General features: G+C 44.1%; 1 protein-coding gene across 9 annotated transcripts in view; it reads left to right on the top strand.

Moving 5' to 3' along the window:
* The window catches only part of LOC306746644 (transcription factor COE3), a gene marked incomplete at its 3' end in the record, with an annotated part of 65597 nt that overhangs the window by 4143 nt on the left and 43107 nt on the right, over nucleotides 1-18347 (top strand). For all 9 annotated transcript variants that reach the window (XM_079229589.1, XM_079229588.1, XM_079229587.1 and 6 more), the window contains exon 6: nucleotides 1496-1564. In XM_079229589.1, the coding sequence (XP_079085715.1) occupies nucleotides 1496-1564 (69 nt within the window). The remainder of the gene's footprint in view (nucleotides 1-1495; nucleotides 1565-18347) is intronic.

Here is an 18347-nt window from a genome sequence, read left to right as displayed (position 1 = left end):
AGTGAAAATTTACTGACTGACTTTTTTTTACTGAAGGTATATTACATGTACTCACAGTGCATACGTTATGTTTTTTTAATCTTTAGTATATTTATTTTTTTATCCTAAGAATTGTATGTCTTCATTTAAGCCTGCCAGACACAATGTGTTTTCTGTTAAGTTATGCATAGGCGTTGCATGCAATGTATCGTTTTTTTTCTCCTTTTTTAGAACAGAGTCAGTTCTCGGTTGATCCCACCTGTCAACAATGATCAGCGAGCCTTTTAGCGTCATTTAACCACATAAATCTCAACCTCTCATATTGCACTGCTATTCAGCGGTGTCATTGATACTAAAAGGAAAAACGCCTTTTGTTGTTATTGTTGAGCTCAGCATGAGCTTTGTGAACATTGAATTCGGATACTGTCGGTTAACCTCTCCTTTGTTGCACCGGTGCATTGTTCAAGTTACTGGTTGAGAGCAAGTGCAGCATGAGAGCTGAGAATGATTTGTCTTTTTCCATGCATAAACTCATCACTCACGCTCAATTTATACATGCATCCATCACTTATTTGTGACACATTGAATATGCTCGTACTCGAGAGGTAATATTTTTTTGTCAAGAGGAAGTGCATTTTGCTGCTGAATAAAGATCTACTTTAACTGCTGCCTATTATCTGATAAGAATATCTACATAACAGTTATAATAGGAATTATCTTTTGATATCTTACCTTATTATATCTTAATCGTTAGGGATGTCATACATGTAGTTTTTGAATTATATTTATGCTCTAATACACTCCGGCACCGTAGCTATAAAACACATCTTTATTACTGCTGCTCGAAAGTCATGTAAATCAGACATATTTAAATAATGTGTGGTTGACTGACAGTAGCTTTGCACAAAATCTTTGTTTTTCCTTCTGCACCATATGGCAAAAATCAATCTTATTCACATATGTTTATATGTTTTCATTTCAAGCTGAGGCTAGGATGATGTATTTGTTTATTTTTGCAGTTTTGATTCAAGTCCCAATCAAAGAAGTGAGAGGCAGCTAGCTATAGACTTAGGGGGGAGATGGCTGAAACATGTGGTGGAAGATAGATTAGTGCTTTTGAGGCCATAATTGATAAATGCCCTGCAGAAATATTGGTTGAGGGTGGCACCTTGCATCTCCCTCAGAAATAGCAGCTTGGCAATTAGAGGTAAACAAAAGCTGAAGCTGTGAAAAGTGACTCCCCTGCCTCCTGGCCCAATCCCCACTCCCCTCCCCTCCAACACTAAGCCAAACAACACAACATGTTGTTTTCACCATTTTTATCAGCCATCAGCATCAATGGAATGGATAGATTGAGTGAAGGAAATCTCATGGCAATTTTTCCCTCTCTAACCAATATCAAAATCACTTCGAGGCACTTAATAAATGTATGTGGTTTTGCGTGCATTATTTATTTATTTTTATTTATTTAGCAAAGTATTACTCGATCTGAAATTCACTGTCTCTGTTCCCGTAGCCGATGCTGTGACAAGAAAAGCTGTGGAAACAGGAACGAGACCCCATCAGACCCGGTGATCATTGACAGGTAAGGCCATGAGCGGCTTCTTCTCAATGAGTGAGTGTCTGAGTGACTAAATGGATGAGTGACTGAGTGGATGAGCAGGCGCATGGATGAGCTCGGGAACAAATGAGTTCCCTCCCGGTGTGCCAGACGGCCCAGTTGGGCTGACTTGCATCTTACAGCTCACAGTGTGGGAACTGTGGGTGCTTCTGTGTGAGCGGCTGAGGGGCGTCTTTCCCAGGTACCTGTGCACCGAGGGGCGGTCACCACCTGGATAGGGTTTGTTCAATCACAGGTGGTTCAATCACCAGAGGATCATGCTGGGAATACACCTAATTAGCTTAGGCAACTTCACATTTATTTGGCTGGCTTCCCCTCTTTGTTTACGACAGTGATGCTGACACTGTCAATAGTTGTTTTTCATTGACTGTTTCCTCTCAAGTTAGCTGTGAGCTAGATGCCATTAAAGTTTCGTCTGAGAAGGGATAAACATTTTATGTCGGCTGTTTTGTTCTGCACCTTCAGGAAACTTACATCTGCCACCTTTATATCACCTTCTAAAGAGGGAGAATAAATGGTCTGCTTTCAGGCATTGACATCTTTCTCACACTGTGAAACTATATTGCATGTCCTGGTCAGCGTGAATATGTTTAGGTATAGTTTAGTGTGTGTGTGTGTGTGTGTGTGTGTGTGTGTGTGTGTGGTGGATATAAGGGTGAGGTAGGGGGTGTAGTTTGTGCGTCACCACGTAGTAGGGAGAGACAGCAATGCTAATGTTTGACTAGCCGGAATCACTGTTTGCTTAGTGGAGAATGCCTGGTATCTGACAGAGGGGACAACTCTCTTATTAGTAATCAAATAGGGCTGAGCAGTTGTTGCTGCCACTCCACTCCAGCGGCTTCTCATGCATCAGGAAGTAGGAGCTAGCTGCCCTGGGAGCCTGGATGGATTACCAGAGCTACTGCTGTCTGAACTCAAACTCACACAGACACACGCAGATACACACACGCAGACGACGACACAAACTCGACACCCACATATCCTCAGACGCACGCATGCTGCTTGCATGTTGTTTAGGCTTTCATGCTTGACTGTCACAGTGCATGCAAGAAAAGTACTGAGGTGTTTAGGCCGATGTCAGGGTAGCGCTGTCTTTTTTTATTGTTGCATCTTGGAGCAAGCCGAACGCTTAATTCATTAGTCAAGCGTGTTTGTACAGCAAAGGGACGACAGTGCGGACATTAAGAGATAACTTGAGACGCCTACTTTGCTTAATTTCCGCTGCTTTCATGTTTGCTTTGTGTCTCTCTGCTGCCTTTTACTGTTTAGAGTTACGCTCGCCATTGTTCTTCAATCTACGGGACAAAACGTGTAACATAAGTACAATAAGCAAAATGAATGCATAGAGAATTAAAGTCAAGAAAGAGGGGTGGGAAAAAAAAAAGAACAGGGGGAAAAAAGAAGCGGATGGATATTGTAAGCTCAACTGGCTCAGGGAGGGCTCGGATTTTCATTGTGACGAGTCTGAATAGGAGTAGAGTATCCCTTTCCTTGCACAATGAGCGGCTCTGTTGAAACACAAAAGCATATGTTCCTCATTAGACCCTCCCATTGTCTCCATGTCGTAACTATGAGCCCGTCAGCTCACCCTAACAGACCCACACAGGTTCCCAGTGACTGAAGGAGGCTTGCAGAGAGGGGTGCTTGTGAAAGGTTGCAGGGTTTAGCGAGAGCAACGGACGTGGCCAGAGATCACTGTAGTGAGGCTCGCTATACGCAAGACTATTTACTGCAATTACTTGACTATTCCCGCTGTGCATATGGGTAAGCTTTTAGTTAAAGCGTCCATGTTTTACAGCCATTTCTGTTACATCTGTCATTTTCTCATGCACATCATTACAGGCACCTGTGCTGCGGTCGCTGCTGGCAGAAACTGATTATTTCCAATTGAGTAGAACATAGTTGAGTGACATAAACCTAGAGGAGAGGTTTGATTGTTGAATCAGGCATGTCTCATCTGTCTACAATTACAGTATGAAAACCAGCTCGCACTGCCACATTTTCGAGAGAAACAGTAGCATGGCCGAACCTTAAGAAACAGATTTGGAGTGAATCATTGATGGCGTTCATGCGCTGTAACATTTTCCCAGATGGTAAGAGGGGAAAGCGCACACAGCTAGCTGGCATCTAGCAAGACATTAACTGGCGTTCCCATGGATCTGGCATATCCAACGGAGTTTGGGAAACTTATCATTCCAAATGTGTCCTATTTTCCTGCGGTCAAGCCAGACATCTGTTTACCCTATTTTCTCTCAGAGTTTTGATACAGATTTTCACTCAGATTTTTGAAGAGGAAGGATTCTCTTAAAAAAAAAGAAAAAGAAGTTGGTTAGATATAGGCCCAACAGCTGTCACAAAGTTTCAGCACTGCTTGGTCTTTAAATATTTCAGCACTTACATTTGATGCCGTTGCATTATTCATACTCTTTTTTGGATGAAGAAAGGTCCTATTTTTGTTGCATTTGCGTGTTTTTTTATATATGCGTAGTGACTCAAATATCAATGTATCGTTTAGGAACGTCAGTACAAAATTTGCTCGACAAAAATGTTGTTTTGTCTTTCAATAGCGTGCGTGTAGGTTTTCAAGAAAATAAAAAAAATTGAAATTCAGTTAGTGCTTACATTAAATTAAATAAACTGTAAATGTATCTTGTTACTAATTGTAGCACTTTTGCTGTGACCGCATCCCTATGCAGTTCGGCATAATCATCTCTCCCCTTTATATATCCAGCAGTGCTACAGATGTCACATTTATAAGTTAATGGTGCCTTAAAGTAGGTGGGGGTGTAGGTTTATTCAGTCGGTAATTTGAGTCTTTAGAATTATAGTGATGAGGTACCCAATATCTGATTAGATGGTTTTCCCATTTACAGTGCATGTGTTTAGCCAAACATAACTCAATTTGCGATGACTCTCCTGGTCTGGTATCTGTCTTCACTCTCTTGCATATTGACTTTGTCTTCTCTTGTGTGAAAGATTAGATACATTGTTCAGGCTTACACATGGATTTTGTAATAAGACGGCACATGTTGTTGAAAGAGGAGAGAAAATGACTCATTCTGCGTGTCAGGGTTCAAAGGTCACATTTTACTCTGAGAAGCCGAAGCAATTTATGCAGTAGAATCGAGACAGACGGAGAGAGAATGCGTTATCAATCTGTATTCTACCCATATGTGAATTTTGAATTTAATGTATGTTCATACAGTTTAACATCTTGTGTCAATTTACGCTGCCATTCACAAACGGATTCGGGACCAAATCTAAACATGTCAGCTCCATTTATTCCAGCAGCCACGGCACTCCCTTTCACTTCCTGTCACAAAGGTCAAGGAGCACTGACCTTTGGAGTGCAGCCCAGCCACTGAATTATTCATGACATTGACTTGTTTTTTCCCTTATTTTTCCCCTTGTCTCTTTTTTTGGTCAGCACACATGGTTGTGCTGTGGGAGGCTTTTATTCATTTAGCTCATTTATAAAGGCCTCACCGCACCTGTTCGTGTGTTAATGCGATTAAATTTTGGCCTAATGTAAATTTTGCTTAGCTTTCCGTTATGTCCCTCATTAGTGAGCCTGTATTTTCTAAATGACTTTGCGTTATCGTTCATTTGTGGAACACCTACGAGGTCATTTCCCAGAGTGCACTTGACTTGTTGTCAAGTTGTTTACCAGAAACAAAAGACCGCAGCCTTAGAACGTCTCACATGCGGTTCCCCCGTCCTTCTCAGAAATAAATCGCAAAATTTGTGTGCTCCCATCTGGTTTTTGCAAAACCGTGATTACCTCCAAAAGCTGAACAAATGCCAGTATTTATAAGGTCAGCCCTTTATGTGGAAATGTGATGTAAATGAGAATCAGCGAAAGGGGACATTAAACAAAATTAAATTCATTGTCTCCTTTAATGTCATTTACATTTTTGGCTAAGCCCTGGACTGTCAAAGAGGATTTCTAAAACCATTTTAATTGCACATCGGCATTGGAAAAGAGGGTGTGTTTTCACTGAGCGGCTGTCTTGATAACCTGCAAAGGGAAGTCTGTTTATGGAGTACCTAAATGCCATGTTTTCACTGCATCTGTAGATCGGCAATTAAGATGGCACTCTGTAGTGTTAATCTAGAATTCTGCTCCCACCATCCATAATGAAAATGATGCAGTGGACAGGGTCACTGTTGTTGTGATAGAGTTGATTGCTGCAGGTGTTCCTTCTGGATTTTTTTACATTATACCATTGAGCTGTGGGACATGCACTGCAATGTTTTTTTAGGCTTCCCGGTGAGTCATTTAAAGCTGTTAACGTGTGAAGGAAATGCTTTCTTCCTATATGTTTACACACGCATGCAAACACCTGCACACACCTTTTTTTTATTCACGGCTAAACAATATATCAAACTCAACGTTTTATTCGCGGCTGTGTTTTGTGTAATTCAAGTGACAGATGTGAGTTTTTGACGCCCATTGAGAAATTGGAGAATAAACTGGCCCCCCTTTGCCTAAATCGACGTGATGTTTGAGTGAAGCCTGTCTGCTCCCGAGCCAGGGCAGGAAGAGCAGGAAGTGTTGAGAGCGAAAGCTGTACTTGGCAGCTCGCCGTTGGCTTGCACTTGCCGAAAAATGAAACCCAGACCCTCACTGCAGCCCCGGAGCCAGAACCTCCTTCCCAGTGCTCCAACATCCAGGATTGGGTAATACTGTTCACTAAGCAAAACATTACCTCAAATTATTCTCGCTCTGTTTTCTATTCCCTCCTCCCTCATGTCGGTTTTATCGCAGTTTGTAAATGTCAAGACACGTACAAAGACGCACAGTATAAATGATATTTTCCAAATTATGCTCACATGTTTGGGTTCACATGAGTGGCGGCTGAACGTAACGTGGTGCCTGGTGTTCCCGAGGGAGACCCACCTCACTAGGGTAGGATTCCCCAGTGGCATCAGCTAATGGCAAGACTTGACAACAGCAGAGAAGCCGGGGGTGTTGTGTTTTACTAGCGCTGAGCAGGGGTGATGACTTTAACATGTGTGCAGAGAAAGACTGAGATGTTTGTGTGGTGTGTTTCATGTGCGTGTCCCTGTGCGTGCACACCCCTGCGTGCACTGTGTGTGTGTGTGTGTGCGTGTGTGTGTGTGTGCGTGCTGTGCTAAAGAGAGAGGTGTGCAGTACGAAAGAGTGGCGCGGGCCAACAGAGCGACGGATTCGGCTCCAGCTTGACGGCAGTGAAAGACGAAACATGGTTCCACATGTGTTGAGAAAGAGCAGTCCATCTGTCCATGGAGACAACCCCTCCCCCTTCACCACCCCCTTCTCTTTCCCTCTTTTCCTTCTCCTCTTCTCCTTCTCTCCTCTCCCCCCACTCTTTACTCCCCTGGTTCACTGCTGACAGAAACAAGGCCAGAGCTGGGGTGATGGGATGAATGCAGGGCCAAGAGCAACACTGGATGTTGTACACACACACACACACACACACACACTCACACACACGCACACGCACACGCACACGCACACGCACACGCACTGAAGAGAAATAAGAAAAGGTTATCAAGGATTCTTTTGGTGTAGATGTTGTTAAAGTTTACTGTCGTCAGTTGCATTCACTGACTTGGTTTAACGCTGCGTTAATGTGATTCCACTGTGGAGCAATGGAAGTGATTCATTTTTATATTCTGAAAGAAAACAATCTATTAAGATTTATTTACTTCTCCCTGACACACTGCTGCCATGGTGAAAATCCTACATTATTGAAATTAAATCTGAAGTGAATAAAACATGCCACTCTTTCTCAAATATTTAGCAGCGCTCCTTTATAATTAAACTTTGTAGCGGTTTTGAAGATGTTGTTTGGTTTCTTAAAGCATTAATGACGCAAGAGCTTTGTCAAACAGCTCCCGATTCTCTGAATCACATTTAGGTCACTCAGACCAGTGTTTTTTTTGTGGCTATTTTTTTCTTTTGAAAAAGGGTCTCTTTTCTTTCTCTTGGCATGTTCTCACTCCCATTCAATCCTTATTAGGTTTCCCCTAATTGTCAAACAAACTGTTGGGTCAACCTCAGTCGTATCTGGCCGTAAAACAGCACATTAGGCCCTGGTGAGGGATATATGTGGTATTTCATCGGAGACGGAGTAATGCTGGGGTTTTATGGTTAAGTACCAGTTCACGCCCACGCCATTTGTTTTGCATTAGAGTGGAGGTTTTGTAAATCAGATCAATATGTTCGCTGAGATGTGATTCCTTGTCGGGATCTCCCGAGTCGTTCTTTCCTCAAGTATTTTTCTTAGGGGACTGGTTGTCGATGCACACTCCTCCACTTCCCCCTCCCCTCCCAGTCTTCCCCTTTTCCATACCTCTGTCAGTCCCTCCCTCCATCTCCACCTCAATCTATTTCCATTTTCTGAATGTAGCAATTTGTCGTGTGACACAAGCAAGATTAGGATGGGAAGCAGTCTGAAGATTTCATCGGACATGGTCCTGCTCCCGCTGGTGTGAGGTCACAGGACAAAGATGGGATAGGGTCATCAGTTACCTCGGGGAAACGAGCTGGTCTGCTAGCTGCTCCGTTGGCCCCAGGGGTGCCTGGGATGTATCGGAGGAGAAGCCCCAGAGAAAGAGCCCTGAACCAGCGTCATTTATTAAAAGTGACAAGTTATTTCTAACTATAGCTCTGTTTTTATTGTTTTACAATGCTGTCATTTGGAACAGTGCCCCTCTCTTCAGGAATCACAAACAAGTGATAAATGAACGAGGCAACCTGCTTTTTAAACACACACACACACATGCTCGATGCACTTTGGCCACACGTGTGTGCTGTTAAATTATATTATGTATTTTATTGAGGTGCTTGAATTAAACAATTGTGCGGGTTTAATAAAGATCGACCGTATGATAAGTGTAATGAAAATGTTTCACAATTCACCAGTTTTCTCTGGGACATTTGTTCAGTAAATTAATAACAGCTTACAGTATGCATCTCGGGCTGAACTGCGCATAATCAGAAGCAGAAGTTCCACAGAACATGACCACGCTGTGGTGTGTGTGTGTGTGTGTTTGTGTGTGTGTGTGTGTGTGTGTGTGCAAAGCGAGTAGGGCTTCAGCGTCGATTTTAGTGGTTGGCTTTTTATTATGGAGTTTCTTTATTAAAAGAAAAACAACATCCATGCTAATAATGAAGTATGCATTCAATGTTTAACCGGTGCTCTTCATTTAGGGTCACTGAGGTACTCTGCTCCCCCTTTTTTTTTACTGCCTGCCCCAACTGCGTTAATGATATATGACAGAAATTTCCTTGAGCTGGTTCAGTGGCAAGAAAGGTCCTGGCTAGTCTATATCAATCCATCTGACTTATGTTCCCATGTCTTGAATTACCGCTTGATGGAAACCTGCTGCGGGCTTCTCTTGCCAATTGAAATCAGATCTCCTCCACAGCCTGGTGTGATATTGATCCATATTCAACACCCAGGCAGCCGATCGATCAGTATTGATTTACAATAAAAAACACTCCTCTGCTTGTTCAGCACTGCGTTCGATACTTTAAGGCAAAGGGGGAAAAAAATATTTAAGAAGAAGAAAAACAGAATTGTGCTTTTTACCATTCGGTGACCAGCTGGAATAAATAATAAAAATGCGAGGAGATGTTTAATTTTCATGATAGAAGTTTGAGTTTTAGTGACCAAACCTTGACTACACTGGCAATCAGCATACACGTCCACAGTGAACAATGATCCTCCCTGTCATGTGAGACTAACCAATAAAAATGGTTTAACGGGATGACACTTCTTAGGACTCATTTATTGAAGGAGGTGTGTCTGTTTCTGAATTAGTGGCACATCTGCACTGCAATGGGGAGTGCTAAAACTGTCATATCAAATCTATCTGAAAATTGAAACGGAATGCTAAAAGTGGTGGATCAAGCCGGAGCACTTTAGCTTGATTTTGGCGTGTTAACAGGATGACATGATTTCCTGTGGTTCTGATATTAATTTGTCTCATTCTCTATCCGGCCTGCAAGCGCACACACACAATGCCGGGTCTCTGCCTCCCACACGGCCGTCATTAGGGCCCAGGAATAACTGGAACAGACTAAGGCGACCCACTCAGCTCAGATCCAGATCCACTTTTCTCCCTGTCACATCTTAGTCCTAATCTCTCGGACTTCCTCTCCTCTGCCAAATAACCGTTCCCATCCAGCAGGTCCCAGCATTGGGCCGGGCTGCCAACATCTGAAAGTTATTATCCCCAATCTCTGACATCCAGGAGTTTACAGTTATATAATGATGGGGAAAACCACATGTCCCCAGAGGCAGAGAACATTTTTGAGATGCCTCCCCATCTGTTTTGGGGGAGCTGCCCATTTTGGACCAAACTCAGAATGGCAGGCAGATTTTTTTTTTGGGTAATTTTTATTTTCTACCACTGGAACAGGCCAGTCTGGGAATCATTATATGGGGTGATAAAGCAAATCCAATTGGGTCAGGTTCCCCTCCACACAGTGCTGGTGGCACCAGCTCTCCCTGCCTCACTGCTCGTCCCTGACTGTGTAAGTGGTGGTTGTTTGTTTGTCCTAGAGAGGCTGGGCTGGGGGACTAATGCAAGCCCGGGGGCCAGCCAGGTCGGAGGCAACGGTAAACCCGAGCTGCCTGGTGTAGCAGTACTCCCTCGCTGCTGGCTGGGCCTTGTTTGGACTGCAGCTCCGGTTTGCTTTCTTAGAGGGAAGCTGAGCCTCCGTAATCATTGAGCCTTTCGCTCGGGTGGGGAGCACAGCCGAGACCAGAGGGAGTGATGACATAGGTCCGCAGAGGCCTGGCCCGGTCCACCCCTGCTGCTCTTAGCATATTTATTTTCTCTTCCCATTGTATGGTTTAAGTCACACCATATTATGTTCGGACCTTATGCACGTGCATAGGCACTCAGATGTGATGAAGTGTATGGCGTAGAGCTGTAGGCTTTGTTTTTACTAATAACGCCGGGGATTAGTGGCTCGCTGACCTCAGTGTAATCTTTATTAGTCTGTTAACTATATACTCTAGTTATGGAGCAGCCCTGACTGATGTGAGAGCAGTGACACAGACAACAAAAAGGGGAAACTAACCAAATGTCATGCTATTATGAAACCAGTGTGTAACAGATTATGTTATGTGTAGATGCATCTTTGTTTCCGCTAAAGTGTTCCAAAATCTTACAGATTTAGATAATTTAAAACCCCCATCAAGCCCCCTGGGCACCTCCTCAAAAATGTTTTATTCAACATCACCACTCTGTTCTGTTTTGTTACGTTATTGAAATGGGTTGTCGATTCGAATAGAGTCAACCTGGTGGGCCAATCTCATTGTAGCCAGTGGAGAGTGAAAGCCATCTCTGCAGCATAACCTCACCAGAACACACACATAGATTGGAAGAGGGGGGCAGTGAGAGCGAGAGTGCCTTCTCCAGATGGAGATCCCAGATATGGAGGAAAATGTCCGGGCCATTTTCCAGGGTTTCCATAATGGGAATCTACCCCTTGCTTGCTTATTAAGTTGTGCACACAAGGAGGAGTGAGGAGAGAGATGGAGAGGAGAGGAGATAAGGGCAGGCGAGGCGAGAGATGGACAACCTGCACGCCGTCACCTCTCTGTTATAAGTGTCAAACAGACCCTGTCGGAGAAATCACAGGTCATGTGGATAGATGATTGTCAAAGCGCCACATTGATATAAGGGCTTTTTTTTCTGCTTTGAGCCGCGGAGTCACATGATAAGATTTGTTTTTGTTTTCTGTTGGAGAGGGAGAAAGTATGACGTTCAGGTCAGGGAGGTCGCCTGGCGGGGTCACAGGGTCACAGCCTTTTTGGTACCTGAGTGACCTCACATGGCTAAGTCATTTCTCAGGCCCCCTCAAATGATGGTAGGGTGTGGAGGGGAGGGGGTAGGTTGAAGCGGTGGGCAGGAGAGTGATCTATCAGCGGCAGCAGCAGACATGCAGACAGAATGGCAGCTACTGCAGCTAAACAGAGTGAGACAGATAGGCAGAAGTCTCTCATACGTAACACCAGGAGCTTTAAGACGACAGCGCTGAGTGTTATGGATGCTTGACATTGACCTCTCATACAGACATGGAGTATTTATCAAGGTTGTAGGACAATAGTGTATTTGTTTGTAAATTATTTAGTTCATTGGGTGAGATGCCACTTTCCTCACATCACACTTCCCACTTTTGTCAGATAAGAACAATCTGTTTCTATTCTGCCTCTTGTTAGATGTTTCCTACAAGACTTAGAATTTAGGTGATCATATTTTGAAGACTGTCAGTTCTATCAATTCAAATCTACTTTAAAAAGAGAAGAGGAAGAAAAAAAAGCTCTGAAGCTTACATTTCTCTCGAAGAGAAATATTTGTGTACAGATAGGCCTGTCATTCTGCGAAACAACATTCATGATTCTTTTATTGGTGCTCAGCCATCACCCCCTCTCTTCCTCTGTGGAAAAAAGGGCTAGTCTACAAAGTGGCTTTTTGCTGTTTGAGAGAAGTAAACTTCATCAGGTCGACGGCGAGGTGTGCTTCACATGTCACTCAGTCGAGCTCCCTCCTAATGAAATGCTGCATACAGATTTCTGCCTGCGGGCTCAGGGGGATAAGACCGTGGTAACAGAATGAAACAAACCCCTTCCCATTCCCTTCACTCACACACACAAGCACACGCACATGCAAAAACATACACAGGCAAACACACATTTACACACACACACACACACACCCACACACACACACACACACACACACACACACACACACTCTCTTGCTGGAGAGCATCCATGTGAAGAGATCCAAATCTGCAATTTATTCAAATATTGATATTTCTACTTGTCAGGAGAAAGGTGCCTTGAAATTTCCTCTGAGTACTCCTGTCAAAAAAATAGCAGGAAATATGTCAGATAATTCATAAATGGAGTTCAGCGCTGCAAAGTCAGTTGGGAACAGCAAAATATATATATGCTTGTCAATGAAGAATAGGAGCAATATTACAGAGCCTGCTGCTCATTCTTCCATCATGTCAAGCAAACAGCTTTTGCCGGCCCATAAGTGTATGTTTCAGTCTGTGTGTGTATTTGTGTCTATGCGTGTATATTTGTATATGTCCCCGTGTGTGTACATGTGTATGTATATTTATGCATGTGAATGTGTGTGTGCTTTGGCTATGTTGTGACTCCTACTTAGATGTGTTTGTTATCTTTTTCCATCAAGACACCCCATTTCCCATCTCGAAGCAGCCAATGGGAATGTGTCCTTTTTTTTTTGCAGAGGTCCGTAACCGGACGCTGGCCTCCATGTGGTTTGAATTAGGGCCCCCGAAACTGTGAAGGACGCCTCGAATGACGTGAGGCACTTGCAGACCAAATTCCATTCTGCTGAATGGTGGAGAAAAGAGCTCTCCGGAATCCTCCGAGATTTTTTGGCCCAGGCCCGCCGGCGATTAAAACAGGGCGGAAACCAATAACTCAATGAATCATGGGGCAACGTCCCATGAAATCTCTCACTGCTCTGTCACACCCTCATGCAAACCCAAATCAACTCGAACTCTCCTGATTAGTCTTTTTTCCCAAAGTGGAAAGAAAAAAGAAATTGGACAAAAGTCGTGTTCTTTGCTCCTGTGATTGAACAGAACTTTCAACACTTTGAGCAGAAAAAAGCCCTCTCTCCCCCTGCGTCCTCCCCGCGTTAGTTACCTCCATTTTGACAAAGTGTGGGCTTCCTGATGATGCATCGCTTGACCATGTTGTGCCAAGGCAAGGCAGAATGGGACGCCACATATCTCATGCGGTCATGTGATGCCATAGTTCATAGCAGTTGATGAGATGCAGTTTGGCACAGCTTGGGACCCATCTGGGAGATGCAGATACGCAGACAGGAGAAGTATTTTACAGCAATGCATCTGCGCGCTTGAAGAGCTATTTAGCATATGCTGCTATATGAGAGAATTTGCTTTGCTGTTGCCAGCTGCAGATTAGTCTTCATTTCTCCAAAATCCGACAGAACAGCTGATCCATAGTCATAGACGGCTAGCATTGACCGAATAATGTTTCATGTTAATGCGGCGTGTTATTTCATATTTTACTTAATTACCTCTGCGTTACGTTGAATTATTCCGCGAAAATAACTCGGGCAAAAACCAAAGTCTATTTCCAGTTTTTCTTGTATCAACAATAACAATGTCAAGCAGTGCGGTAATGCTGCTGCCAGCACTGGCTGGTTTGTTTCTGTTAGCTCTAGCAGAAGTCAAAGCCCTTGCTGCTGCTCTAACTCAAGTGGCTGATATGTTAGGCCATCTAGGGCATGGCAGGCGGTTGACAGTCCATGCAGCCTGTCTACCCACAGGACATCTCCACATAGTGTGTCCACAGTGGGGCCAGTGCTGTCATCTGGGCCCACTATGGACCACTGCTCTGCTGACAGTGAGAGGGTAAACGTTTACCACCTCAATCCCCCATTAACTCGGTGAAGGCGTTTCGATCCTCTGTGAAAATAATGATATTGATTGGAGCTTGGCTCTACAAACGAAATGGTTGCAACTAAAATAGGGATGGGCCCCTTGCATTAGAATATGGGATTTTCGAGGATAAAAGAGTGTTTGGATCTTGTTATATTTTTCCTCTCCTCCATCTCCCCCTAGCTTTCCCCCACCTCCTTGTCTCCTCTCTTTCTGCATTTTTATGTGTGTGCATGTAGTGTGAGAGCCTGTGTGTCTCCTAAGATTACCCTCCGCTATCCCCGCAATCAAACAACAAATGACAACATCATTGCTCAGGCCTTTCAAAATACGACACAAAAAAGTATGTTGTTGCTACATTAACTTGCAACAACCCCCTAATAGACCCTTGTGGGTTTTGTACGGCTCCCCCTCTCTCTCCTCTCTTCTCCCTGCTCTCTGCTACCCTGTCACATATCCACCCCCCTCACAGTGCGAGCCTACGAGCCTCGGTGGAGATCAGGAGCTCCCTGTCGGAGGTGCTTTGTCACGTAGCCCAGGGAGCGTGGAACTCACCCAGAGCTGTTGAACAAACACAAGCACAGGGGCTGTCAATAGCAGCTCCGCAAACTAATTGCCTGTCAAATGAACCACCCTCGTTAAGCTGCCCTCACACACTCACACACTCGTGCGTGCACTGTGACATCCATACGCTCGCACACACACCCACACACACCGGGCCGATTTGATTCAAAGAGTAGTGATACCTTGTTAGAAGAAAAGACACACGAGTGGCACTTCTCTGTTTGCTGCCTTGTTTCCGCAATCGTTACCGGCGTGTGTAGTGTAGTCACCGTGTGATTGCCATTTTGTTATTATTAAGGGGAACATAGCGTGCATGGTATAGCCGATATAAGCCAAACACATCCCACACGACCCTACAGTTTATCAGCTGGCGTAATATTTCAGTTTTTAAAACCACTCATTAGATGGTAGCAGAGCTCCATACGCCAAATGTTATTGTTTTTGTGTTTGTTTTTCTTTTTTTTCTTCCTGTAGTCATTAGGCGGTAGCAGTGGAGTGCCCAGCGCCTTGTCTGGGTGCCTGTAACAGTGCTGTCGGATTGACACAGCTGGGGAGAGCAGCTTGAGGCTGCACGCTCAGGAATACACAGGGGTGTTCAAAGCCCCTCTCTGAATCCTGATCAGAGCGCTGCCCCGGCCAACTGATGGCCTATTAAATATACATGCGCAGAGGTCAGAGCTGGAGGTCCCGGCTTCCTCCCAGCCATGTGCACTTAAGCGGAAGGGCTGGGCAACAATAAAACCTCCTCTCGCTCCAGCGAGCTCTCCCCTGACACCCTCACCTCCAGTGTGTACGTCAAGTACAGTGCTCACCTAGCGCTATATTACAACTGCCTTAGTGAAAAGGCCAAATGATGCATTTTTTAAATGGTTATTATATATTTATATTCAATAACACCAAGGACCACTCTTGCGTCTGTCTGTCTCCTGTTTTCTTTTCTATTGTCACAGATAAATAGCCTTGCTCGATACAAGCACACCCAGGGCTTGAAGTGAGTCCACATGCCTCGTCTTTGTAGTTCACCAGAGAGTGACACAAGAAGGTAGAGGGAAGAGCCCCATAATGGCCAGTCATGATTAACATATTCAGAGTGACACTCTCTCTGTGTTCGTTCGTTAAGCCCGGTCTGTCTGACTAATGAAGTGGAGCGGCAGTTTATCAATTAACCCAGCACTGAGCCATTTGTGCTGGGGATAACACTCGCGCCGGGCGTCACGGTGATCCAGTTTGCTGCCCTTTAACCTCCGCGAGTGTCCAACAAGGAAGGACTGCGTGACAATGACAGCAAGACACACAAGTCCACAACTGGAGATCCGCTAAACAGGATTTGTGCCTGCTGTTCGCCGGCGAAATGCAGGGAAAAGGGAGTGAATTGATTGGGTAATAGGATCATGAAAAAAGAGCTCCACAAACTAACATTGGGGGTTTTCGGCATTTTTAGACTCCGCATAGATCATAGCAAGCAACTTAGTGCTGTCTCTATTAAAACAAGCCCTCCCCTGCCATTATCTTTCCCCCCACTGCTCCTTCCTCCATTTCACATTGTTTGTGTTCATTAAGACATGGGCGACCTGCCTTATCCACACATCAGACCTAGCTCTCAAGAGTAATTGCGATGGTCTCGCAGAGGATAATGTGGTTTAAACTCAGTATAGCCTGTCTATTAGGAGAGACATGATGGCAACCACAAATAATAAAGAACTATTTATTCCTCTCTCTGTGACGCTAACTAGGTAACATATCAAGCCAGCACCGCTAAGGGTCTCTCTTACTGTCAGATATGGCACCCTTCATCCATTCCCAACGGCCCTCGCCTCGACATCTCTGCTCTTCATTTTCTCCATGAGCTTGGTCATAAATGCACACACACCTCATATATATTTGATGGTTAATATTTATCCTCGCTAGGGAAGTGCACTTTACATGTGGTAACATACGATTACCTGCAATTCTTATAGCAAAGAAACAAAATCGATATGGATATATAATTCATGACGGAGGGGCTATCAGTTTTTATGGCTCTCTATCCAGGCTCATTAAAGTTTTATCGTAATTGACTGCAAGCAAGAGTTTTTAAGGCATGTTTCTCCCTCACTTTCTACCTTTAATAATTAAGTAAAGTTTAATTGGTTGTATTTTGAAGCATCTAGTGGATGATAGGAGTCTCCCAAATTCAGAACCATAAATTATAGAGCGATATGTTATGCATTAACCTGTCAGTTTGTTCATTTGTTAAGGCAGAAAACTACAGTCCCAACACCCCAAATCACAGCCAGCAATCGAATAACTGGCCAGGCCCTTCACAAAATTCCTTTTTATGTCTTTCATTGCTGTGTTAATGTAGTGACATGACGCTGTCACTCAGAATGCTCCCATCAACCACCAGCCCCGAATCGACTCCGCTGATTGGTGGTCAACTTGTTCTCTTGAAGGGAGATTGACAGACGGAAAATTGCACTCTCAGATTTCACCCTTCATTCGTTGCAGTTGTTCTTCCACTCGTCAACTCTCCGCCATGCCTGAGACAGACAGAGGCTTTATCCATTAGCTGTTGGCTTGGCGGGTGGGTGGGCAGATTGAGGCGGGATGGAGGAGGAGATGGGGGTAGGAAGACAATCCTACATTTGAGCACTCTGAGGGAAAATCAATCATGTCATCATAAGTGAGAAGTATGGATGAATTTCATCAGCTGGTTCCTGTCCTGTTCACGCCGCTGGCTTTCTGACTGGCCTGTCCTTCTGATTGGCATCCTCAATGACCCTTAAATCCGAAAAGGGAGAAGATTTGGAAAACACTTTAATAAGAGAAATCGGACTGGAGTTTCAGGGTCACAGTTTCCCACTTCTCCTGCTGCTACACTGTGGGAAACCTCAAGTGGTTCCTCTTGACAAAGTGGTAATAGATTTACCATATGATTTTGTGCCAAACCAGCATTAGGCAGTTTTGTAAGAAAATGTTTCTCAACTATTTTCCGCCCACAGCCGATATGATGAAGTGTTACAAAGGGCAGCAGCACTCTGACACTGAACATTTATTTTATAATTCCCCCCATCATCTCACAAGGTCACCGATGAGCACTAAAAGCATCAGAGGTAGAGGGTGTGAAGCAATCAAAAATGGATGAAAGTGAAGACATGGAAATCACAGATGAGAAATTGACAGCCGTTTACAGCCTTGTTGTTGATGTGAGTGACAGAGCGAGAGAGAAAGTGAGAGGGAACGAGTGAGGAGAGGGAAAAAAGGCAGAGTTAAAGTGGTGATAAATTTAATGGAAAAATCAAATACAAAACAAATTCATTCCTCTAAACTTGATGCTTCAGTCGTTCTTTTCTTGGCCTGTGCTAAGCCTTAGAATAAACTGTCACTCCTTATCGATCGCATCTGAATTGTTACCGAGATTTCTGAAAAGTAGTCTTGACACACACCCCGCGAATAGTAATCTTGGGAGATGAGAACATCCAGACTGAACAGCTAACACCCCTGACTTAAAATAAAAGAGGCTTTTCTTTTCTCTCTTTTTTTAAATCCAAGCTAATACACTTTGGCGAATTACAAATTCAGTGATAAATATGTTGCGGTGAAAGATGTGCGCTCGTTGGATTTCGCTGTCTTTGCTGGTAGCTGCGAATGAATGAGTGGTGGGGCTGAGGGGGGCTCAGCATTTTGTCATGGGGAATGTTTAGAAACAGCAACTGAGCATGAAATGTTTGTACACAATTTGTTTTGCCATTT

This window comes from Taurulus bubalis, assembly GCF_910589615.1.
Source record: "Taurulus bubalis genome assembly, chromosome: 14".
Lineage (NCBI taxonomy): Eukaryota > Metazoa > Chordata > Actinopteri > Perciformes > Cottidae > Taurulus > Taurulus bubalis.
This window is presented reverse-complemented; position numbering and strand designations above follow the sequence as displayed.